This window comes from Haematobia irritans, chromosome 2, assembly GCF_050003625.1.
Source record: "Haematobia irritans isolate KBUSLIRL chromosome 2, ASM5000362v1, whole genome shotgun sequence".
Lineage (NCBI taxonomy): Eukaryota > Metazoa > Arthropoda > Insecta > Diptera > Muscidae > Haematobia > Haematobia irritans.
In genome coordinates, this window is record NC_134398.1 from 82,708,683 (window position 1) to 82,735,651 (window position 26,969).

A 26,969-nucleotide genomic window follows, 5' to 3' on the forward strand; every position below is an offset into this window, starting at 1 on the left:
TATTGCCCGAGATTTTGTAGAAGTCTGATTTGCGATTTGATCAAAATGTAGATCTAAATATAAAGTTGTGCAGAGTATATTATAATTGGCCCGCCCGACTTTAGACTTTCCTTGCATTTTTATTTTTTGTTAAAATTGTGTTACGTCCCATAACGTTAGATTTAAATTTAAAGTACATAGGTTTTGTAGAAGTATATACAATTTTGTCTAAATCGATTCAGATTCAAATTCATGCATATGGGAATATAAACCTTTATATGTTACAGCTCGCAACAAATTTAAAGGATTTGAGATAGTATAAATAATTTTGGTCCACAAATACATATACTGTTGGTATCTTCTCATATTATGATGGGTATTTATATCATTATTTTATTTATTAAACATTGCCCTAAATTTGAAATATAGAGCTCAATTGGCATCTAATGTGAAATTAAGACCTTTTTGTACACATAAATAAATAGGATACTTTATATCGATCCACTTACGGTACCCCCACAATAGAACTACAAATTAGTGGTATTAAAATGAGATTTAGTTATATTACCCGGAGTCGACTCCTTAGTCGGAGTCGAGCTGATGAAAAATGCTGGAGTCGGAGTCGAGCAATATTGGCTCGACTCCACAGCCCTGGTTGTAATTATTAAGTCAGAGTAGAAAGTTAGCTTTTCACAGCAAACATATTTTTTATTTAGCGATTGCCTGAATGTATTAATAATTTCTTTCAATGTTCGATAAAATTTACCATAAAAAATAAAATTATAATTATGCTTTGTTTTTCACTGTGAAATACGAATGTAATATAAGCGACAAATATTGAATTGAATATGATTTTAGAACATGGAGTCATAGTCCGAAGCCTGAATAGCATCGACTAAGTGGTCATTCATTTCCAACTGTTTCCATGTTATGGCTTTAGAACTTGTAGGAGCTTCGAGAAGAATGATTGCTTTTCAGGGTGATCATTGGCCAAAGCTTGAACAGCATCGACTAAGTGGTCATTCATTTCCAGTTGCTTTTGCATTTGACTTACAATGGTCGTCTCCGATCGTGGCAATTTTAGAGGTTGAGCAGAGGCATTTAGGCGTCTATATGATTTGGCCCTGGTTTGTTTTCGAATGATATTTTCCAAATTTTGATGCTTTTGCAAGAGGTTTGCTTCTATTTCGCTGCGAACTTTGTTATCCTCCGCAGTTTCCTGTTCGATATTAACTCGTAATCCCTTAATATCTTCCTCAATGCGTTGATGCTCATTGGACAATTGTTTTAGTTGCTGATCAGAAATTACTCCGATTTCTGATTGAATGAGCTTTAGTTTGTTGCGTAAGTCATTGATCTTGTATTGAATCGTAGTGTTGATCTGTTTAACCTTAATTGGTTTTGTTTGATCCATGGTCTGTTTGCTGGATGCGGTCACTGAGATATGCTCACGATGCATTACGCAGTGATCGAGATCTTGGATAAGTTTTTCTTGGGCACGTTTCAATTGCTGGTGTCGAATTTGCATGCGATGGATTTCCGTACGCATTGTTCCAAGCTCACTGTCCAGGGCTGCCTCCTCTTTGCGCCATCGAAGAGTTTCCTCGATCAACTTGTACTTGGTCTCCCATGATAGGGATTCTCTATGTTTGTCCAGAACTTCATCCTTATAATGTTCGATTTGGTTTTGTAATTCATTGATATCTTCCTCCAATTCCAAGACACGCATTTCATTGTCCTATAAAAGAGACGAAGGGAATGAAGTTTACACAAAAAAAAAAATTGTTTTCTGATTCGAACACGAAATTAATTGATCCAACTAATTTTTTAATTAAAATGTTTTCAATCACGAAAATGATCAATCACAGTTTTAATAGGACACAAAAAAATACTTGATTGATTTCATTAATTAAAATTACTTGATTGGTTCAATTAAAAATTTAATTGATGTTGATTGTAAAACAAAAAAAAAAATATATTTTTTTAATTAAAAATGTAAGTTTCTCAATTCATTCTGAACTGAATTAGTGTTTTTACTTTGATTGAAAAATTGATTGTTTCAGAAAAATTGATTGTTTCACGAAACAAAATAGTTATTCACGCACGATACATGTGGTAGCCAATCCCACTCACGCACATTCACGAAATGAAAACCAGTACTCACACACGCTCACGCACGAACTGCTTTTAAAGACTTATGTTCACGCTCGATTCACGACAATTCACGTGATTCACGATATTTTCCAAAACGGAAATCAGCAAACGGAAACGGAAAGCAAAATTCAAAAATAGAATATAGTTCGAGAGCTAAATTAATTTCAGTTAACATACGAGTTTGAATTAAATCTTGATTTTTTTCATGAGCGTAATTTTGCAGAAATTTTATTCACGCACATTCACGACCCGATTTTATTTCTCACGCACGACATATTTATTTTTGTCCCATTCACGTACATTCATGACAGTTGCTTTGGATTTTGTTCATGAGATTTTCGTGTCACGCGCACACCTCTATTTTGAGATACATTTTTAATTAAAAATTAAAACATTTCCATCAATTTGTCTAACTGACTTAGTCTTCCTAGTTTGACTTAAAAGTTAATTGTATCAATTAATTTTTTAATTAAACATTTCAAATTTTTTTAATTTTCTATCTTGATTAAAAATCAATTAAATTACACTAGTTTAAAAAATAAAATTTTTTCATGTGCATTTGATGAAAGGTGAATTTTCTTATATATTTTGATCTGCTGAATTCGAAAATGAGAATGAAAAATTTTTTTATGGAACAGTTTTTGAGATATCCCGTTATTTTTAGTTTTTCGGCCTTTTGTCACTAAACAAATCATATCTCGAGGTATTTCTACCTCCGATTATATCGTTGTACTTTAATGTAAGATATTGAGATGACGAACAAACTTGTATAATTGGATCTGTGATATGTTAAGTGGTTCAAAATATAACGATGCAAATAGGACAAATTTTCAAAAAGTCTTAGCCGCCAGAAAAGTATAAACCATTGAAACAAAATTGTTTCTCTTCATGTTCGTAAAAATAATACTTTAAGGCAAAGACAATACACGTAGGAAGATGGGAAATTGGCTACTGAGCATATCAAACCATTTACGGTGTTAGGTCCATACTTTACGTTTATCGCACCAAACGCGTGTACGACAACTATTGACATAAAATGCAAATAAAAAGAAATTAAATGCCCGGAAATAAATTGCGATAAAGGGGAAAATGTAAAAATTTGTTGTTGCCTAAAATGTAACATTGTTTTATTAAAAAAAAATAAGTTTTTCATTTAAAAAAAAATTATAATGTATGGAACTGACACCGTCAATGCAACATTTGGTGTGACGCATGCCAATTTCCCATCTTCCTACGTATATTGTCTTTGCTTTAAGGTAAGAAATAAGATCAACTAGAAGAAAATCGATCGAAAAATGACAAAGTTATAAGCAATTGAATGATTAAATCCGATGCCAAATCATACATACGAGTGTTAAATGTCCAACCGACTATATTGGTCATTACCAGTTGAGTATGAAATCGATAGGAAAGACGTTGTCTTTCTCACAAAAAAAAAAGTTGAGAGAGAAATTGAAAAAATAAATCAAGTGATCATTTCATTTTGGTATCCAAAAGTAATGTACAAAATAGTGTCTCTAGCAAAATTAAACAAAACCACACAATGATGTTCTTAATTTGGTTTCGGTGCTTACGCGTAATGTATAAAAAGATATGATATAATCTTAAGGAGATGTTTTTAAAGAAAACAAATAAACAAAGCCCCGCTAGACGTTATAACATTTGTTCAGTTGTTCTCTAGGTTTCAAATCCTTTGGTCGCATACGGAGTCATTCAAGTTATTCAAAACAAATGTAATTTAAAAATTTAAGTAAAACAAGTACATACGGCCGCAAGTTCGGCCAGGCCGAATCTTATGTACCCACCACCATGGATTGCGTAGAAACTTCTACGAAAGACTGTGATTTAGTCCATACATGGTATATATTAGGCAAAAAAGTTATGTATAGTTAATTCTACAAATAATTACGAATCGATATGGATTGTACGTAGAGAGCCAGAATTGAAATATGGGGGTCGCTTATATGGGGGCTATATACAATTATGAACTTGATATGGACCAATTTTTGTGTGATTGGGGATCGATTTATCTGAGGGCCATATATAACTATAGACCGATATGGACTTAGTTAGGCATGGTTGTTAACGACCATATACTAGCACAATGTACCAAATTTCAACTCACTCGGATGAAATTTGCTTCTCCAAGAGGTTCCAAAACCAAATCACGGGATCGGTTTATATGGGGCTATGTACGATTATGGACTGATATGGACCACTTTTGGCATGGTTGTTAAATATCATATACTACCACCACGTACCAAATTTCAAGCAGAACGGATGAATTTTGCTCTCCAAAAGACACCGGAGGTCAAATCTGGAGATCGGTTTATATGGGAGCTATATATAATTATGGACTGATAGGAACCAATTCCTGCATGGTTGTTGGATACCATATACTAACATCACGTACCAAATTTCAACCGAATGGCAAGAATTTTGCTCTTCCAAGGGGCTCTGGAGGTCAAATCTGGGGATCGGTTTATATGGGGCCTATATATAATTATGGACCTATATCGACCAATTTTTGCATGGGAGTTTGAGGCCATATATTAACACCACATACCAAATTTCAACTGAATCAGATGAATGTTGGTCTTCCAAGAGGTTCCGGAGGTCAAATCTGGTGATCGGTTTATATGGGGTCTATATATAATTATAAACCGATGTGGACCAATTTTTGCATGGTTGCTAAAGACCATATTTTAACATCACGTACAAAATTTCAGCCGGATCGGATGAAATTTGCTTCTCTTAGCGGCCTCGCAAGCCAAATCGGGGGATCGGTTTATATGGGGGCTATATATAATTATGGACCGATGTCGACCAATTTTTGCATGGTTGTTAGAGACCATATACTAACACCATGTAACAAATTTCAGCCGGATCGGATGAAATTTGCTTCTCTTAGAGGCCTCGCAAGCCAAATCGGGGGATCGGTTTATATGGGGGCTATATATAATTATGGACCGATGTGGACCACTTTTTGCATGGTTGTTAGAGACCATATACTAACACCATGTAGCAAATTTCAGCCGGATCGGATGAAATTTGCTTCTCTTAGAGGCCTCGCAAGCCAAATCGGGGGATCGGTTTATATGGGAGCTATATATAATTATGGACCGATGTCGACCAATTTTTGCATGGTTGTTAGAGACCATATACTAACACCATGTAGCAAATTTCAGCCGGATCGGATGAAATTTGCTTCTCTTAGAGGCCTCGCAAGCCAAATCGGGGGATCGGTTTATATGGGGGCTATATATAATTATGGACCGATGTCGACCAATTTTTGCATGGTTGTTAGAGACCATATACTAACACCATGTAGCAAATTTCAGCCGGATCGGATGAAATTTGCTTCTCTTAGAGGCCTCGCAAGCCAAATCGGGGGCTATATATAATTATGGACCGATGTCGACCAATTTTTGCATGGTTGTTAGAGACCATATACTAACACCATGTACCAAATTTCAGCCGGATCGGATGAAATTTGCTTCTCTTAGAGGCCTCGCAAGCCAAATTTTGGGGTCCGTTTATATGGGGGCTATACGTAAAAGTGGACCGATATGGCCCATTTGCAATACCATCCGACCTACATCAATAACAACTACTTGTGCCAAGTTTCAAGTCGATAGCTTGTTTCGTTCGGAAGTTAGCGTGATTTCAACAGACGGACGGACGGACGGACGGACATGCTCAGATCGACTCAGAATTTCACCACGACCCAGAATATATATACTTTATGGGGTCTTAGAGCAATATTTCGATGTGTTACAAACGGAATGACAAAGTTAATATACCCCCCATCCTATGGTGGTGGGTATAAAAATTAGTTGTAGTTCCATTACAGAGCAATTATATTTGTTTCATATATATTTTTTAATTGCAGAATCGGTGTCTTAACTTCCTAGCAGCAATGGACTTTCAGAACCACAAATACGCTTGGAAATGCGCCGACAAAGGAATAGCCAATCGAAAGTAAATGCGTCTTACAACGAATATTAATATTATTTCTGTTTGTTCATATAATCATGACTTAATTATTTTATTTACAATTAAATAATTTAGAACTTATGTAGCCAAAGTCAAAATATAAACTAGCCTTTATTAAAAATAATAAAAATCGTTCCAGATTATCGATTTGAAGTGCTTATTTAGCTAGAATATTTTCACCACCCCTTTTTTGTGGGTAACGCTTTGCGGAGAAATTATGTGTTAATTTCCAGCTACAAAATGGGCGGTTACCGATAATGCAGAGAATAGTCTATTGGTTATTTTGAGCGACATCTCCTCGTAGAATTCTCCGCTCAACACAAGGGCGGTAGTTAGGATTATAAGTAGGGGTGTTTACGAGTAGGTAGCCATATAAGTAGACTTTCACTAACATACTTACCCGAATGATTTGGCATCGGATTTATTCACTCAATTGATTATAACTTTGTCATTTTTCGGTTGATTTTTTTACCTTCATTTTCGAATTCAGCAGATTAAAATACATAAGAAAAGTCACCTCTCATCAAGTGTAATGTACACTTCAGTGTATTATTAATTGAAAAATTTGTCAGCTTTAATCAACTTTTTAAATCGAAATAATTTGGTATTTTTTCCGTGTAGGCACACTTGGAAAGTTGTCATTGTTGTTGCTACGTACCTTGAGCTTGTCAACCAAATCCGCATGCTCTTGCTCGCATTCATTTTCAACCAATTCGTGTTGCTGGCGTTTTTTGGCGACTTTGGCATTTAATAACTCCAATTTGGACTGATATATTTGAATATCCCTATTGAGTTCCTTGGTATTGTTCTCCGAAAACTCGAGCTCTTGGTCCAACTTTAAAGATTTCTGCTTTATAATCGATAATTCTGCAAAAAAGACACACGTTCTTATAGTTCTAGTTTCGCTAAAAGTAACATGTCTATGTTAGATAAAAAATTGGTTCTGTAGAATATACTCCTAACAAGATCCAGCTTCAAACATATATATTTTCAGAATTTGTTCAAACAAACTGTTGTAGGTATTTAACGTGCAAACATGACGTACTTCAACCGAAATATATATGTTATTGAGGATCCACAGTTTATCTTCCAGCTCGTAACATTAGTTTAATAGTATTAGGGTGTCCTAAAACTTCTTATATTTAAGTATAAATAATATCCCATGAGGTTCTTTCGAACAAGTCTCAGACAATAATGAAAATTAAATAAAAAATTTCATCCCCCACGGAAATTTTAATTTTGGAGGTTCTTTTGAGAAGGCATTGCATATTATGACCGTTTTCAATTTTTTCGTTGAGTTTAAATACATTACATTGTAACTTTTACTCATAAGTCAGATCTTAATTAGGCAGATATATATAATGAAGTAATAGCAGCACTTCAAACAGAGGTTGAGAGGTTGGTGCTTTTGACATATCCAGGAGAAAGCCATCCACTTGTGGACCGCATCAAGATTGATACCTTTGTGAACGGAATTAGAGACCCAGATATAGAATGCGCAGCATATGCGTCGCAAAATGCTACTTTTGCAGAAACAGTAACATTTGCGCTTGCACAAGACGCTGCGAGATTGCTGGCACGACCTCAAATTCACAAGGTACGCAGAGTGGAGACCGAGCAAGATGAATCAAATTCCGTGATTGCCTCAGTGAAAGAAGCCGTTAAGAAGGCAATGCAAGAAATGAAGCAGGAGACAATTAAATCCAGAATGAAGTGCTATAACTGTGATAAGCCTGGACATGTTGCTCGCGAATGTAAAGCACGTCGTAAGCGATTAAGATCGAAATCGCCATCCACATCAAACAATAGCCATAAGTGGGTGAACCCACACCACAGTGTGTCACCTTTAAACTAAATCGAGCTAGTTCAGCGGAGCAAGAGCTGGCTCCCACAATCTCCATAGCAATAGTTCAACAGAAAAACAACCATTTGACTATTGCGGGTCATAAGCGTACTTTGACGTTAGATACTGGTGCATCGAAATCTATCATTAGATCCGATTTAGTAAAAGGGGAAGTTACACCACTGATTGGAGTCAGACTACGTACGGCTACAGGGGAACCAGTAACCGTATATGGAAAGGTTCCTGCAAAGTTAACCATTGCAAATAAATCCGTAAATTATGAATTCATTGTGGCCGACATAGTGGACGAAGTTATAATTGGAGCGGATTTTATGATTGCTTTTGGTCTCAACCTGGATATGAAGCGTCGTGTAATGACCTGGTGCGATATCGAAATACCGGTAAACGTGGGCTATAGTGAGAATACACCTGCCAGATGTTTGACAACAAGCCAGCCAGAGTCAATACCACCAAATGCCGAAGCAATTATATGGATTTCTATGAATGGAGATTGTGAAGTCGGCAAATTGTGCATTGTTGAACCAGCAGAACACAAAAACAACAACATCTTGATAGCAAATGCCCTGGTAACAACAAATGAAGAGGGACTTATACCAGTTCGAGTTTTGAATTTATGTGATCATCAAGAGCATATTGGAAAATTTTCTGACATTGGCAAATGTATTCCTGCCGAAGCAATAGTCAACATGGAAAATAAATCGCCAAAGAAACATAATGAAGCGAAGAAACATCTGGAAGGTTATGTCGAAGCTTGGACACGTCATCTATCACCGTCCGAAAAAAATAAGGCCAAGTAATTGTTGTGGAAAAACGCCTTTGCCTTTGCTTTTGAGAAGAGAAATCAAGGAAGAACATCTGTGGTGAAGCATGAAATAAATACTACAGAGCAAAGACCAATAAAACAGGCACCAAGAAGTGTTACACTGGCAAAACGAGATGAAGTTCATAAGCTCGTAAAGGAAATGGCGGAAAGTGGTGTGATCGAGCCATCATCAAGTCCTTGGTGCTCACCAGTTATACTAGTCAAAAAGAAAGATGGAAGCACCAGATTTTGCGTGGGCTACAGAAAGTTAAATGATGTCACCAAGAAAGACAGCTATCCACTTCCACACATTGATGACACGTTGGACACACTAGCCGGAACAACATGGTTTTCCACGCTTGACTTGCTATTGGCAAGTGGAAATCGCCGAAAAAGACATTTGACGAGCATCTTAAGAACTTGAATGATGTTGTCCAGCAACTGTCAGCCGCTGGTCTACGACTTAACGCTAAGAAGTGCTCGCTTTTCCAGCGAGAAGTTAAGTACCTGGGTCATCATGTTACAGTAGAGGGCATATCCACCGATGAAGACAAAATTCAAGCAGTAAAAGATTGGCCATGTCCCAAAAATCTCCATGAATTGCGCAGCTTCCTTGGTATATGCACATACTACAGGCGTTTCGTACCAAACTTCGCCAGTATCGCCGCAAGCCTCCATAAATTAACGCAAAAAGGTACGAAGTTCCAGTGAACAAGGAGCAGGAGCAGTCATTCCATAATCTAAAAGAACTTTTATGTTCTGCTCCTGTCCAGGCATATCCTATTGCTGGTGAACATTTTTGGATACAGACGCTAGCGCGTTCGGAATTGGAGGCGTGTTGTCCCAATAGATAGATGGTAAAGAGAAGGTCATCGGATATTTTAGCCGAACGTTGTCCAAGTCCGAAAAGAACTATTGCGTAAGGAGAAGAGAGTTGCTTGCTGTCATAGAAAGCGTAAAGCATTACCACAAATACTTGTATGGACAGAATTTCTTGCTTAAGAACTGATCATTCAGCTCTACGATGGTTGCTTCAATTCAAGAATCCGGAAGCTCAGCTGGCACGTTGGATCGAAAGACTCCAAAGCTATGATCGAGCATAGAAAAGGTGGCAAACATGGCAACGCGGACGCCTTGTAATGTCGAGTGCAAACACTGCTCGAAAGCTGAACATAAAGAAGAAATCGTGGATATCCGGCTGTTGCACGTCGAATCTGGAGTAGACTGGCCAGTAGAACAGCGTAAAGATACCATTTGGAGCAAAATTATTTCGGCGAAGGAAGAAGATAAGAAACCCAGCAAGAAAGATATCGCAGCCGAAAGCCCACTTATGAAATCATACTGGGCTCAATGGGACAGTCTATGTCTGGTCAATGAAACCCTGCAACGTAAATGGGAAAGCGAAGATGGTAAGATCAGCCGAAATTTAATCATCATACCGGATTCTAAAATAAGAGATGTTTTGACGGAATTCCACAATGGACCTAGTGGAGGCCACTTGGGAATAACCAAAACAGCCGAGAAAGTGAAGCAACCATTCTACTGGGTTGGATGCCAGAAATCAATTGCTGAATGGGTTGCAAATTGCGAGACGTGCATAAAGGCGAAAGGGCCAAGACGAAAAAGTAGAGGTCTTATGCAAGAGTATAGGCCAGGAGCGCCATTTGAAAGAATAGCAATGGACGTTGCAGGCCCTTTCCCAGTAAGTGATTCTGGAAACCGATATATCCTTGTGGTCATGGATTACTTCAGCAAGTGGCCAAAAGTTTATGCCATTCCAAACCAAGAGGCGAAGACGATTGTAGATGTAGTCGACAAGAATTGGATATGTGTGCCATCTGAGATATACTCAGACCAAGGAAGAAATTTTGAATCGGCCATATTCAAAGAAATGTGTGACTCCCTTGGTATCCAGAAGACTAGAACTACGCCATTACACACACAGTCCGATGGCATGGTTTATTTTCTAGTACTTTCCTAAACATATTTTGTGTTCTTAGTTTCCCAATCGTTCATTGTAAAGTAACCCCTTTTGTTTTGTTATCTTCATTGCTTAGCCAAGACAGTTGATTGTAGCCAAGACAATGAGCATAGGCCGATAAATATGTGCGATGTCGCCCGTGCGACATCTACCAGGTAGTAGAATAGTCTAGAATGTTGTAGGCCAGACTACCGAGAATTTTCGATATCGTTATACAGTACTATAAAAGAGCTGACACAGGGAGCTGAGAGGTCAGTCGTAAGCTAAAGTTTATACAGTACACATCGTAGAGCAAATAAGTGAAACCAATCAGTTAAACAAATAAATTGTAGATTGTCGTTATTTTATTTAATTATCAGGTAATTAAATACGCCTCAATATAAAAACGTAACAGTATGACAAACGAATTTTTAACTACCAGTTAAGAAAATTTTTAAAGAAATTTCCATATGTAGGCCAGAACTAAACGATTTCTAAAATTTGTAAAATTTCCTTTCGAGTAGTTAATTTTCGTTGAAGATACGAAACATGAACTAATAAGAATTTGCTTAAATTAACGAGACACTTTTTGTGTGTGTAGAAAATGTGCCCGTTTTAAGTGACTATTGAATTTTAGGACACTTAAATGTCGCCAAAAAGAATGGATATTAAAAAAAAAAAACAAACACAACAAAACAATAAAAATAACATGAAACATTTCACCTCTGCGGTAATTTGAAAATTGAACCTGTACAGTGGAAATTTTCATATCCGCACTCAAAAAAGTTTACTTGGATCCAAAGATTTTGACCTTCCCTTAAGGATTTTGGTATTGATTCCGAGCCAAAGATGCGGCTTCTTTAAAATAAAGAAAATATTTAGCGACATATCTGGCTTTAAATCTAGGACCAAAAAAATTAAAACTAGGATACAGATCTCATTTATCAAATTTTAATTCTCTTTTCGCGGTTTAGTAATAAAGGTAATCATGTACAAACAAATGTCGGTTTAAAAATCCAAATTTTAACGGATAATTCAAAGTAAAAAATGTTTTCTTAATTCTAAAAAAAACTTTAAACCAAAGACGCTAAATCCTCAAAATAAGTCTTAGCCTTTCAATATTTTCAATATTTCGGTTAATTTAAGGATAATTTCTTTACTTTAAGGAAAATTAGTCTTAGTTCAAAGGCATGCTACTTTAACGGAAGGACGCAAATTTAAAAAGTTGTGTCCTAAATTCAATGAAACAAATTTTTGACGCAAAGATTATAAACTTTATTTTAATAAAAATGTCATTATTATAAAGAAATTTGTTATATTTCATGTTAGCCTGATAATGAAACAGGCAATTGACGTCCAAATGCATTATATCTAATTATACAATTATTTTTCGAGCTTTATGGACAGATATAGATTAAGGAACATGGTTAATAGAGCCATTGAAAAGAAAACGCCAGATACCAATCTATACACGCCTGGACTGTACATGTTTCGGTTCGGGCGAATGAACCTTTCCACAGCCTTTAGTATAGATCTGGCTGGGAGAGATAACTCAATTTTGGGCCCTTTATGCTAACTCCTTATGGAGAATATATCTGTCCATAAAGCTCGAAAAATAATTGTTTAATTAGATATAAAGAAATTTGTCCTTAATATTTTGCATATTTCGCATCCTAAAATTTTGGTTGCCTAATCTTTAATATCACGTAAACTCAAACGCTCCAATAACGCCATATAATAGTCCCTGTTGATGGTTTTTCCCTTCTCAAGATAATCGATAAAAAATTATTCCATGCGCACCCCAAAAAACAGAGGCCATTACTTTGCCAGCGGGCTTTTGAGTCTTTCCACGCTTCGGAGACGGTTCACCGGTCGCTGTCCACTCAGCCGACTGTCGATTGGACTCAGGAGTGTAGTGATGGAGCCATGTTTCATCCACTGTCACATATCGACGGAAAAACTCGGGTGTATTACGAGTTAACAGCTGCAAACACCGCTCAGAATCAACGTGTTGGTTTTTGGTCAAATGTGAGCTCGCGCGGCACCCATTTTGCTCAGAGCTTCCGCATATCCAAATATTGATGAATGATATGACCAACATGTTCCTTTGATATTTTTAAGGCCTCTGCTGTCTTGATCAACTTCATTTTACGGTCATTCAAAATCATTTTGTGGATTTTTTAGATGTTTTCGTCGGTAACCACCTCTTTCGGACGTCCATTGCGTTCACCGTCCTCCGTGCTCATTTCACCACGCTTGAATTTTGCATACCAATCAATTATTGTTGATTTCCCTGGGGCAGAGTCCGGAAACTCATTATCAAGTCAAGTTTTTGCTTCCACCGTATTTTTCCCCTTCAGAAAACAGTATTTTATCAAAACACGAAATTCCTTTTTTCCATTTTTTTTCACAATTAAAAAATTGCTTCACAAAAGACGCTCTATCTCACAAACTAATTGACTTACAGACGTCAAATTTTGACACGAATCATTTGAAGGTTGGTACTATATAAAAATAATATGCATTTAATACTAGCGACGCCATATATGTGTCAGACCGGGGACTTATCAGCCAACCTGTTATAATAAATAACAAATAAAATGTATAAAATATTTATTATTTTACACTAAAAATACAGTGAACCCTTTTCCATTGCAAAATGAACTAAACTGTAGTAATATTGACCATGATCTAGCCTACTTGTTTAAAATTTTCTTAAATTTTAGTTCATCTATGGCATTGTATTTTAGTTCAATTTTACAACACCATTAGATTTATATACCCCTACCAAGTTAAAAAGTCAGTATTATTTTGGTTAACTTGATCATTTTTTGGGAAACCCGATAATAAAATTTGGGTAAACTAAACTATTTTTATCAATCAATCATTCCACAGTACAGAGAAATTAAATAATTAAACAAACAACAAACAGTTATACTATTACGAAAATTTTCATATATTAAAAGTAGACTTTCTTTAAGCAAAAGTACTTTATTATAAAAACTTATGATGGAAGTTCTTAATACAATGGTTTTGCGAATAACAATTACGGCCACATGGAACAAGAAAGTAGTTTATTTTAACTCGCTGTTTGGACATTATGACTTGTCCTTAATTTTTTCTACATCGTACGTATATTTTTCACATATCTTGCTGAAAAAATGGAAGGAATAATGAAAATTGTTAAAAATTAACATGTAATATAATATATATTTTTTTAGCTCTTTATATTAGCTTGTAACTTACCATATTTGGGGGCATTTTATGGTGTAAGATGGTGTAAGGAATTCAACTTTATCTTAGATAAACGTACCTCATAAAGTTTGTACCTTAAACAATTAGATAAATAATGAATTAAGTAATATATTAACTCATAAAACTGTGTTGTTATCGATGTGAAGGACATAATAATATAAATATTCTTGTTAAAAGAAAGCCAAAGTTTTAATATAAAACTTACCAAATCTCTATTATATTGTACGCTGAGGGGAAATATAAAAAGTTATCCAAATTCATTTGGGGTTACTCTGAAATTAAATATTTATTTTTTACGTTAAATAAAACCATTAAATAGTTTTCCAAAACATCTAATTAAAGAAATAATAATATACATAAAAAACTAAATATTCTGGTTAAAATAATGTTAAAGAATGCTTACCAATTCATAAAAATGTTTCCAAATTGTTATTCTGAAATTAAATATTTGTTGCTTACATTAAAAATATTAAAAAGGTGTCCAAAAATATTTGTTTAACGTAATACTAAAATAAGGTATTAAAATCCTGTAATTTTGATAATATAAAGGTCATAAAAACGTAGATATTCTAGTGAAAAGAAAACCAATTTTTAAAAGAAAATTTACCACTTCTCTTTTAAATTATACGCCGAGAAGAAATATAAAAATTTGCCAAAATCCATTTGGGGTTGCTCTGAAATTAAACATTTTTTTACAATAAAGAAAACCATTAAACTGGTTTCAAAAAAAGTAGTAATTAGCAAATAATAATATACATAAAAAATATTCTTTTTAAAAGAAAGCCCCATTTTAAAAAGAATACTTACCAATTTATGATTATGATTACGTTACGCTTAGGTGAATTTTCCAAATTCTTCTGGAGTTAGGTTAGGTTAGGTGGCAGCCCGATGTATCAGGCTCACTTAGACTATTCAGTCCATTGTTATACCACATTCTGGAGTTACTCTGAAATTGAATATTTATTTTTTACATTGAATAATAAAAATTAACTTAGATAAAACAATTTCAATATACTTTCCATTTCAGCATTTGTCCTAAATATTGAACATTCTTAATAACTTTTTTAAGCTATCGATCATCACATCGCTAAAATATTAATATAATATTAATAACTTTCATTTAAAAGGTTTAATCAACAAACACCAATATATGTCTCAAAAAATCCAAAATATTTCATACGTTTATATTCCCTTGTTACATACCTGCTAAAAAGATGCAACAGCCCACGTCAACGCCAACTATACAACTGAAGCATGCCAAACAAAACCAAGCAAAACCAAAACATTCCTACAACAACAAAAACACATGTGCCTTCATTGAAAACAACACCTCATCCAGCCAAATAAACCATAGATAACCTAACTAATAGATGGCCCGTCGCTCTCCGACCAGAAAATGTTGAAGAAGCCCAAATGAATTTTCTGACATTTCGTTTTGTGTTTTTCGTAAAGAGAAAATGTGCTCAAAATTAAATTTTGTATTTTCTTTTGAATATTTAATTTGATTATAAATCATCTAGAGTATCAAAAATGTTCAAATTGTGGATAAAATAGGAAAATTGTAAAAACGAATCTAAGAGAGAATTTGTAATTCCCCCATTTTCTTCGTTTATTCCTCATTTTGGGAACTGTCAGACTGCGTTTGACACCGATGGGTCATCTATTACTTAGTTGACACCCAGCGAACAATTACTTCCGAATTCGGTCCGAATTCTGAAAGAATGTCTGCTAAATCATCCGAGTCTGATTCCGAATTCGGTCCGAAATCGTTCGGAAAGTGTAATGAGCGGTTGACAAGAATTCGGACCGAAATGTCTGAGGGAAATCGGAAGATTGTCCAGACATTCCGACAGAATTCGGTCCGAATTCGGATGGGCAATTCTGAGGGAAATCTGATAGTTTAGAAATTCGGACGATTGTCGTACACTTTGTCCGACTTTCTACCGAGAAGCTCGGACCTTTGTCGGACAATTAAAAATATGATTCAAAGTTATTTAAAAAGATTTTAAACTAAAATTATATTTCAAAGTTATTAAAAATCTATGTTATGCTAAGAGATCAATGTTTGTTTTGAAACGTATTACAATTCATTTTTTAAAGTCAATTCAATACGCATAAATAGCGGTTAAGTATAATGTAACATAATATTGTTAAAAAATATATACATTATAGTTCGGCAATCCTTCTCTTATTTCTTTTATTCAGTCGATCTTTTGCTGCATTGAAAAAAGCCTTCATATTTAATTCAATAGTAGAGTTCGACGTTTGAGGAATTCATTCAAATGTGTCATAAAAAAATAAATTTATAATCATTAAAATAATAATAATAACAATAGCGCTATTTTAAATACCTTTAAGCAACTTTATAAAATAGAAATCCTTGACAGGTATGTTGTTGTTCGTATTTGACCAAGAAAATTTTGAAGCAATGTTGTCGTCTTTAAATATAAGTTTTTTATTTTTTTTTAGAACACTGTTATGATATTGTTATGTACTATTTTAACACTTCACTTTGCCACTATTTTATTTATCACTCGCCGTTTTATTTGTACGATCTGTTCCGCGCGATATTACAATAGAAACTGACAATGGAATGCAAAAATAATAACAAAATGCAAAAACAAAAATTCCCTCCGAACTTTGGCAGAGGTTTTCGGTCAAATCTCGGTTGACAAAATTCTTTTCAGAGATTCTGCCGACTACGTCGGTTAGTTCTCGTACAAAACTTCAGAGATTGTGCAGACATCGTCTGAAAAAATATCAGAGAATGTGCAAACAAAGTCGGATAAACCTCGGATGAAATAACAGATTTTCGGCTAAATATCTGATATAATACCAGAGATTTAGCAGACGTTTTCGGACGTCCGACACGTCGGACATAATTGCTCGCTGGGCATCTATGAAATAAACCATTCGCGAATAACAAATACACACACACACAAACCACTGAAAGAACAAAAATAAAAACAACCCCACGCTCAGATATACACAACAACCCCACGCTCAGATATACACAACATCACTCGCTACCAAAACAAAATTCAAGTAACATCATCTTTACATTAAACATATTCCAGTTTGCCGTGAAAGATCTCTGTATTATGCATTAGTTCATCGCATCTGTCCACAATTTACTCTAAAAACAATACTCTTAAATGCATATCAGTATAAGAACGATGAAACGTTTAACTTAAAATTAGAAAAAACTTCATGAAATGATATCTACCCATTTTTGACGAAAATGTGTATAAATTTAATTACAAGTGAACTAAAAATATTTAATTGAGAAATGTTGTACCAACTATTATTAACTACAGGAATTGTCGGTAAGAAATTGATATCCGCTTTCAAGTTCAATTTTCGTAAAAAATTATTTTCTCATACAAAAACTCTTTATAGTAAATTGCACTTATTATTTAGAAAGTATTTTATGCTACATTTCATAAGTAGTTTTATTGTATGACGAAAGAATTTTTAACTACCAGTTAAGAAATTTTTTAAGGAAATTTCCATCGTATTTTGTAGGCCATGAACTAAACGATTGTTACTTAAAATTTGTAAAATTTCCTTACGAGTAGTTAATTTTCGTTGAAGATACGAAAAAAGAACTAAAATTCTGGAAAATTCTTGTAATAAATTATTGTAAAAATCTGCTTAAAATTTACGAGACACTTTTTTCTGTGTAAATTAGTGAGAAAAAATTTCGTTTTTTTTTTGAAAATTATTAAAAATAAACGACAAACAATACGTCTATCAATGTTCGTGATTGTGTATAAGGAAAGAAAATATCAGAAGAAAAACAACCCCTTCATTCGTCTTCACTTTGGAATCTTCAATTATCATGTATGTTAATATTCAGTGACGCTAACCTTTTGGTCAAAAATATAAACCTAAAATTGGTTTATAGTTTTTTTATATTTCTAGGTATTGAAATTGTAAAAGGAGTACAAAATCGTTAGGCACCAACTTATTAAAAGTGAAAAGTACAAGAAAAAGAAAAAAATGCGTTTTACAGTTGATAACATTACATGGAAATTGGAAATAGTGGAATAATAAACTAATATTTCAAGGCCAGTCGATAATGTTAATTCTTAATTAATATGTTCAATATATTATTGAAGAAAAAATTGCTTATACACCCAGAAAAAAGTGACCCCTTCTTTAAGTTAAAATGAACTTATTGTGAAGAAAGTTGAACTTCGTATAGCGCCAAAGACATTTTTATTTGTTTGAACGATGTGATTTTCGTAGAAATTAGGAATAATGCATTCCATATATTAGTTAACATTTTCCTATATTTATATACCACTATACTACAGAATGAAAAAATTTAACTAATTTGAATTCATATATGGAATGATTTTATTGAAATTTTTTCATTCATTTCGACAAATCTTACACATTTGTGGTAAAACTTTTACTTCATAATTAGAACTGCTTACCTTCGTTTTTAAATACAATTTTATTTATTTCTATAAGCAATTTTATCTTCAATAAAAGACATGTTTTATTAATATATTGAATATATTTATTAAGAATCAACAGCATCGAATCTCTTTGAAATATTAGTTTATTATTCCACTATTTCCAATTTCCGTGTGATATTATCAACTAAAAAAGGCACTTTTTCTTCTTCTTGTACTTTTCACTTTTAATAAGTTGCTGCCTAACGATTTTGTCCTCCTTTTACAATTTCAATACCTACAAATATAAAAAATCATAAAACATTTTTGTTGCAAAAGGTTAGCGTCACTGAATATTACCTGATAATTGAAGATTCCAAAATGAAGACAAATGAAAGGGTTGTTATTCTGCTGGTGTTTTCTTTCTTTATACACTATCACGAACATTGATAGATTTATTTAAAAAAACGAAAATTTTTCTCACTAATTTAAAATAACAAATATTTTATATATTTTATTTGTTATTTATTATATTATTTTACCATATTATTTTTTAACAATCTCTCCGTATACCAAAACAACGCGATTCCAACTAAAAAAACAACCGACGCGCAAATATATCGATTACACCCACGCGCAAACACATCGATTACGATGACAGGTATCGATTACAGGTAGACAATAGAAATTTAGGAAAATTTCCTATATTCTAACAAGTGTGTTTCCTTAAGTTTTGAAAGGATTGCATACTTCTTAGTACGAATGAACTAAAATATTTTTCTATGCCAAGTGTTGTTCGTATGTATGAAAAACTTTCTATTATAAAGGAAGTCGCAATTATCATTATATAAGAAATTTTACTAATTTTGAGGAAACTTGGTTTTAGTTCGGTTTTTGTTTATTTTTACGAATGCTTTGTTATCGGTGAATAAAATTTTCTTTTTCAGTAGTAAATTCTTATACCCAGCGAAGAAAATAGTATGAGTAAAATTCCATGCCTTATTCTAGTTAACGAACTAATCCTAACTGCTTACAGTTTAGGATTTTTTTACTGAAACGAGTAAATTTTATTATTTTTCACAAAAATTTACCTTAATGGAAATAAAATGGATAAACTATATTGATGAAAATTTTTTCCTTTAGTTTCGAAGGCACTTTTTTCTGGGTGTATAAATAAATAAAATTGTATTTAAAAACGAAGGTAATAAGTTCTAATTTTGAAGTAAAAGGTTTACCAGATTTGTCCAAATGAATGAAAAAAGTTCAATAAAATCATTCCATATATGAATTCAATTCAGTTAAATTTCTATATAGGAAAATCTTAACTAATATTTGGAATACATTCAACCTAATTTCTACGAAGATCATATCGTCCAAACAAATAAAAATGTCATTGGCGCAATACGAAGTTCACAATGAGTTAATTTTAAATTAAAGAAGGGATCACTTTTTTCTGTATTCGGGGCAACGTTGAGGCGCAAATTTCATCCGATCCGTTTTAAATTTGGCTCCTAATTACCGTGCGAAAATTGGTTCATAAAACGATCAAGAACTTAATTGGTCATATAGGTACGCAGAAAAAAAATTCCGTAGTTAAACTAACGCTAAATTTAACTTATTTTTATTGGAAAAAAATATTTGCTAGTACACCCAGAAAAAATTGACCACTTCTTTAAGTTAAAATGAACTCATTGTGAAGAAAGTTGAACTTCGTATAGTGCCAAAGACATTTATATTTGTTTCAACATTAGGTAGAATGTATTCCATATATTAGTTAACATTTTCCTATATTTATGTACCACTATACTTAGGGTTTCCATATGGATAATTTTCAAAAGAGAACTTTCGCTTTATAAAAAGAGAACATTTTACCTAAAAAAGAGTTTACAGTAAAAAAAATCTTTATTAAATAATTAATAATTTTATTGATGTTAAAATTAAAATAATAATAAATAGTTTCTAATGATAGAAACAACGAAATAAATATATAATAAAACAATAAAAAACAAAAAGAATCACATTTTCTTAAAAAATAACCAAAATAAATTGACGATGACGTAAATACGCCAATACGTTATTGGCGTATTTACGTCGTATGTTCAATTACATATATTTCTAATTTTTACGCCGTACGTCGAAACGTCGCAATTGTGTTCCGGCCTTTAATTTATCAACAGATTTAACCCAGTAAACAATTAGTGGCGAACAATTGTGGCGAATTCCAACTAAATAAATAAAATTCCATCAATCTATGATTTTTTTTTTAAATAGAGTACATAAAGAGCACTGTTGGACATAGAAATACGGCACCAAAAAAAGAGAGTGAACAAAAAGATACGAACACAAAAAGAGAACATGTTCTCTTTAAAAGAGACGTAATGGACAGCCTAACTATACTGCCGAATGAAAAAATTTAACTGAATTGAATTCATATATGGAATGATTTTATTGAACTTTTTTCATTCATTGGGACAAATCTAAGATATTTTTGGTAAACCTTTTTACTTCAAATTTAGAACTGCTTACCTTCGTTTTTAAATACAATTTTATTTATTTATATAGGCAATTTTTTCTTCAATGTATTTTACACGTTTTATTAATATATTAAATATATTTATTAAGAATCAACAGCATCGACTGGCCTTGAAATATTAGTTTATTATTCCACTATTTCCAATTTCCATGTAATGTCATCAACTGTAAAACGTATTTTTCCTTCTTCTTGTACCTTTCACTTTTAATAAGTTGATGCGTAACGAGTTTGTCCTCCTTTTACAATTTCAATATCTACAAATAAACAAGTAAGGAAAGTCTAAAGTCGGGCGGGACCGACTATATTATACCCTGCACCACTTTGTAGATCTAAATTTTCGATACCATATCACATTCGTCAAACGTGTTGGGGGCTATATATAAAGGTTTGTCCCAAATACATACATTTAAATATTACTCGATCTGGACAGAATTTGATAGACTTCTACAAAATCTATAGACTCAAAATTTAAGTCGGCTAATGCACTAGGGTGGAACACAATGTTAGTAAAATATATGGGAAACATTTAAATCTGACCGAATTTTAAGGAAAGTCTAAAGTCGGGCGGGGCCGACTATATTATACCCTGCACCACTCTGTAGATCTAAATTTTCGATACCATATCGCATCCGTCAAATGTGTTAGGGGGCTATATATAAAGGTTTGTCCCAAATACATACATTTAAATATCACGCGATCTGGACAGAATTTGATAGACTTCTACAAAATCTATAGTCTCAAAATTTAAGTCGGCTAATGCACTAGGGTGGAACACAATGTGGGAAACATTTAAATCTGAAGCAATTTTAAGGAAACTTCGCAAAAATTTAATTATGATTTATCGCTCAATATATATGTAATAGAAGTTTAGGAAAATTAGTCATTTTTACAGCTTTTCGACTAAGCAGTGGCGATTTTACAAGGGAAATGTTGGTATTTTGACCATTTTTGTCGAAATCAGAAAAACATATATATGGGAGCTATATCTAAATCTGAACCGATTTCAACCACGCATAGCTACAATGCTAATTCTACTCCCTGTGCAAAATTTCGACCAAATCGGAGTTAAAAATTGGCCTCTGTGGTCATATGAGTGTAAATCGGGCGAAAGCTATATATGGGAGATATATCAAAATCTGAACCGATTTCAACCAAATTTGGCACGCATAGCTACAATGCTAATTCTACTCCCTGTGCAAAATTTCAACTAAATCGGAGTTAAAAAATGGTCTCTGTGGTCATATGAGTGTAAATCGGGCGAAAGCTATATATGGGAGATATATCTAAATCTGAACCGATTTCAACCAAATTTGGCACGCATAGCTGCAATGCTAATTCTACTCCCTGTGCAAAATTTCAACTAAATCGGAGCAAAAAATTGGCCTCTGTGGTCATATGAGTGTAAATCGGGCGAAAGCTATATATGGGAGCTATATCTAAATCTTAACCGATTTCAACCAAATTTAGCACGCATAGCTACAATGCTAATTCTACTCCCTGTGCAAAATTTCAACAAAATCGGAGCAAAAAATTAGTCTCTGTGGTCATATGAGTGTAAATCGGGCGAAAGCTATATATGGGAGCTATATCTAAATCTGAACCGATTTCAACCAAATGTGGCACGCATAGATACAATGTTAATTCTACTCCCTGTGCAAAATTTCAACCAAATTGGGGTAATACTCAGGCTTCTAGGGCCATATAAGTGTATATCGGGCGAAAGATATATATGGGAGCTATATCTAAATCTGAACCGATTTCTTCCAAAATCAATAGGGTTCTATTTTGACCCAAAACACATACTTGTGCCAAATTCGAAGTCGATTGGGCTTAAATTACTACCTAATCCCTTGGTTACAAAAATGTGTTCACGGACAGACGGACATGGCTATATCGACTCAGGATCCCACCCTAAGCATTTTTGTCAAAGACACCATGTGTCTATCTCGTCCCCTTCTGGGTGTTGCAAACATATGCACTAACTTATAATACCCTGTTCCACAGTGTGGCGCAGGGTATAAAAAATCATAAACCAATTTTTTCACAAAAGGTTAGCGTCAGTGTATGAATGTTACCTGATAATTGAAGTTTCCAAAATGAAGGCGAATGAAGGGGTTGTTATTCTGTTGTTGTTTTCTTTCTTTATACACCATCGCGAACATTGATAGACTTTGTTATTTATGTTCAATAATTTTGAAAAAAAAAGAAAAAATTCTCACTAATTTAAAATAATAAATATTTTATTTGTTATTTATTATATTATTTTACTATATTATTTTTTAACAATCTCTCCGTATACCATAACAACGCGATTCAAACTAAAAAACAACCCACGCGCAAACATATCGATTACATCAAAGACAGGTATCGATTACAGGTAGATAAAAGAAATGTAGGAAATTTGCCTATATTCTAACAAGTGTGTTTCCTTAAGTTTTGAAAGGATTGAATACTTTTTAGTACGAAAGAACTAAAATATTTTTCTATGCCAAGTGTTATTCGTATTTATGATAAGCTTTCTATAATAAAGGAAGTCAGAATTATCATTTTATAAGAAATCTTACTAAATTTGAGGAAACTTGGTTTTAGTTCGGTTTTTGTTTATTTTTACGAATGCTTTGTTATCAGTGAATAAAATTTTCTTGTTCAGTAGTAAATTCTTTCAGTTTAGGATTTTTTTACAAGTAAATTTTATTATTTCACACAAAAATTTAACTTAATGGAAATAAAATGGCTAAACTAAATTGATAAACATTTTTTTCTTTAGTTTCGAAAGCACTTTTTTCTGGGTGTATTTAAATTATATTATTTTTCTCGAAATTTTCTAAGCTTAATGAAATCTTACTTTTTTTAAGTATGTCTCAAAAATTTTATGAACTAAACGTGGGTGTAAAGTTCAATGACCGTACACAATAGGAACTAAAAAAAACGAAGATTTTCGTACGATTCCCAAAAATAGTAAGAATAAACTACTGTATGGTTAAAATGGTGATGATTTGGCGCCAATGATTTTCTTCTTTACTTTTAGTTCATTTTTTCTTCTATGAGAGTATGTAATTTCGTGAACTGCAGTCAAAAACTACAAGAGGGCATTAAATTTTCCTGGTTTTAACAACGTTTTGTGGAAATCTCAAAATGTGGAGTAAAATTTAGTTCAATTTTCGCGCGAGGTAGTTCATTCTTCCTATAAAATCGTTCACTTTTTTCGGTGTATTTAATCTGGCTTTTTTATTTTTTTATGATTTAGAAGACAATTACAACTCAAGTAATTCGATTGTGGATGATTGGCTTTAGTAGAACTTTTTACGCAATCCATCGTAGATAAAATTCGGCGAACTTAGGCCGTATATACTTGTTTTTGTTGAATTTAAATGGGAGAAATATTTTTTTTTTTAATAAATGACGAAAATATCAATATCATATTTATTACTAAATTATTTTGCAATGCATTGGAAATGGCGTAACTCTAGATTCTTCTTTAGTTTTTTAGGTTTAATAGTATAGAACCAACTACAGTAAATCTACACTGAAAAAATATTGACCTAATATGGAAGATTATGCAACTTAAATTTTAGGACTCGAAATTTACTCAATGCTAAGAACAATTTTTTTAAATAATGACATTTTAATTAAAAGAAAGTTTATAATCCTTGCTTCAAAATTTTTTTTCATTAATTTTAGGACACAAATCTTGAAATTTTGCGTCCCTCTGTTGAAGTTGTAGATCTTTGAAGTAAGGCAAATGTTTCTTAAAATTAAGAAAAACATTTTTAATTTAAAGAAATCGTATTTAACTCAACTGACATATTGAATTTTTAAATTTAAGATCAAAACGCATCAAATATAGGATTTAGCGTTTAAGGATTTAGCGTTTAAAGTTTTTTTTTTACATTAAGAAAACAGTTTTTACTTTAAAGTACTTGGCATAATTTGGATTTTGAAACTGGAATTTGTTGTGGGTGGTTAAATTGTAAGGGCCGATGTTGAGTGTGAACCACACCTAAACGCCAAGTTTTTTCCGAATTTTATTTGACATTTCTCTATTTCAGACTTACTCAATTTGAACCATGGACGTCGTGAATGGGCAGAATGGTTCCAAGAAATGGCAACAGTGGATGATCAATTTTCGATCATCTTCAATCATCTTCAGTGATGAGGCACATTTTTACCTCAGTGGATTCGTCAATAAACAGAATTGCCGCATTTGGGCGAATGAGAATCCAAGAGTGATTGTCGAAAAACCAATGCACCCCAAAGAGTGACTGTTTGGTGCGGTTTATGGGCTGGCGGTATCATCGGGCCGTATTTTTTCCAAAATGAGGCCGGTCAGGCAATTACTGTGAATGGTGTTCGCTATCGTGAGATGATAACGAACTTTTTATGGCCCGAATTGGAAGATATGGATGTGGACGATATGTGGTTTCAGCAGGACGGTGCCACTTGCCACACAGCTAACGAAACAATGACACTTTTGCGCAACAAATTCAATGGTCGTGTTATCTCACGTAATGGCGATGTCACCGTTGGATTTTTTTCTTTGGGGTTATTTGAAAGGAAAGGTGTACGTCGATAAGCCAGCAACAATTCAAGAGCTAAAGGATGAGATAATTTGGCACATTAACGGCATAGAACCTCCATTATGCCTCAGCGTCATCGAAAATTTGGACCATCGGATGAATGTGTGCCACCGAGGTCGCGGCGCCCATTTGGCCGATATTTTGTTCCATAAATAATTGAGTAATACCAATGTATCATAATAAAATAAAATTACAATAATTTCCTAAATCTTTTGTGTTTTATTCAAAATCAACATCGACCCTTGAAATTTTAACTACCTTTTACATGAATAACTTTATTAATATATCGCAAACAGAGAATGCAAATTCGATGAATGAGATCTGTATCCAATTTTAATTTTATCGATCCTAGATTTAAAGCCAAGGAGGTCCGTAAAAATTTTCTTTATTTTATAGAAGTCGCATCTTTGGCTAGGAATCAATACCAAAATCCTTAAAGGAAGGTCAAAATCTTTGGATCCAAGTAAACTTTTTTTTTGAGTATATGAAGGGATTTAGCTCGAACTTTTCATAAACTATATGAGTTGTTTACATTATTCGGTCCGAAAAAAAAAAACAAAGTATTACAAAAGTAGCATTCGTTATAAAAGCCAAACTTGTGTGCAAACTATAACTATGGTTATTTTTCGTTGATTCGAATGATACTCACGTTTCCTGGTAATTTGTATTTGATTCATTTGGCCACTTCTCTTTTGGGTTAGATTAACATAGTGATTTTGCAGCATAATCCAGAATTGTTGGTAGTCTCGTATCTGTTGTTCTGTTGCTTGTATAATTTTCTCCAATTGCTTTATCTGTGGGAAATATAAGAAGCCAACTAGTTAATATTTGTGTTCCGTTTTGGCGGAATATATTTTCAGGTTTTCGGATATTCAGATGGATACACCCAGAAAGGTGTATGTTAGTAAATCCCCTCCATTGGTTGGGGTATACAGACATAGTCATTATCCCTATGTAACATCTCAGACACCATAATGTGTAAAATTTCTTGGTCGTGGTGAAATTCTGAGTACTTTTAGTAGTAAATTTAGTGCACCAAATTGTTGTTAACGTTTTCCAGGTATATGCCCCTAAAATTTGCTTACGCCTTACACAAAATGCAGGACACTCACACAAGAGGTGTTTTATTGATTCCTTTTCCTCCGCATCATGACAGCTCATACAATAGTCATTATACTTCGCACCAATAGTTTTTGCAAAATCGCCTATCAGGCAGCGACCCGTTATAGCAGATATCAGGAGTGATATCTGACGTCTCGAGAACACTAGCATATCTAGTGTGCGGTTTAAGTTTAAATGGGGCCATATTTGCTTAGTGTCGTTCTCCCATCGAACATTTGCCATCATGACAGCCTTCTCACGCAGTAAGAGCTTGCAGGTAGCCAGAGGCACACCAACAGATTCTAGTTCCCCTGGAATATGTAAGGTAGTTCCTAGCCTTGCTAG

General features: G+C 33.6%; 1 protein-coding gene and 2 long non-coding RNA genes across 3 annotated transcripts in view; 1 reads left to right on the forward strand and 2 right to left on the reverse strand.

Annotated features, from left to right (window-relative positions):
- Nucleotides 1-661: 661 nt before the first annotated feature.
- The window catches only part of l(2)41Ab (lethal (2) 41Ab), a 56,919-nt gene continuing 30,611 nt past the window's right edge, over nucleotides 662-26,969 (reverse strand). The window contains exons 4-6 of the mRNA XM_075295442.1: nucleotides 26,173-26,317; nucleotides 6,788-6,996; nucleotides 662-1,717 (exon numbers count right to left, since the gene is read on the reverse strand). Of these exons, the coding sequence (XP_075151557.1) occupies nucleotides 908-1,717; nucleotides 6,788-6,996; nucleotides 26,173-26,317 (1,164 nt within the window). The 3' untranslated portion in view covers nucleotides 662-907. The remainder of the gene's footprint in view (nucleotides 1,718-6,787; nucleotides 6,997-26,172; nucleotides 26,318-26,969) is intronic.
- Nucleotides 3,811-6,272, forward strand: LOC142225641 (uncharacterized). The gene is made up of 2 exons (XR_012719351.1): nucleotides 3,811-3,883; nucleotides 6,026-6,272. It is a non-coding gene; the product is annotated as an uncharacterized LOC142225641 (long non-coding RNA).
- LOC142225640 (uncharacterized) lies at nucleotides 18,516-18,973 on the reverse strand. The gene is made up of 2 exons (XR_012719350.1): nucleotides 18,774-18,973; nucleotides 18,516-18,711 (listed from the first exon to the last, which is right to left on the reverse strand). It is a non-coding gene; the product is annotated as an uncharacterized LOC142225640 (long non-coding RNA).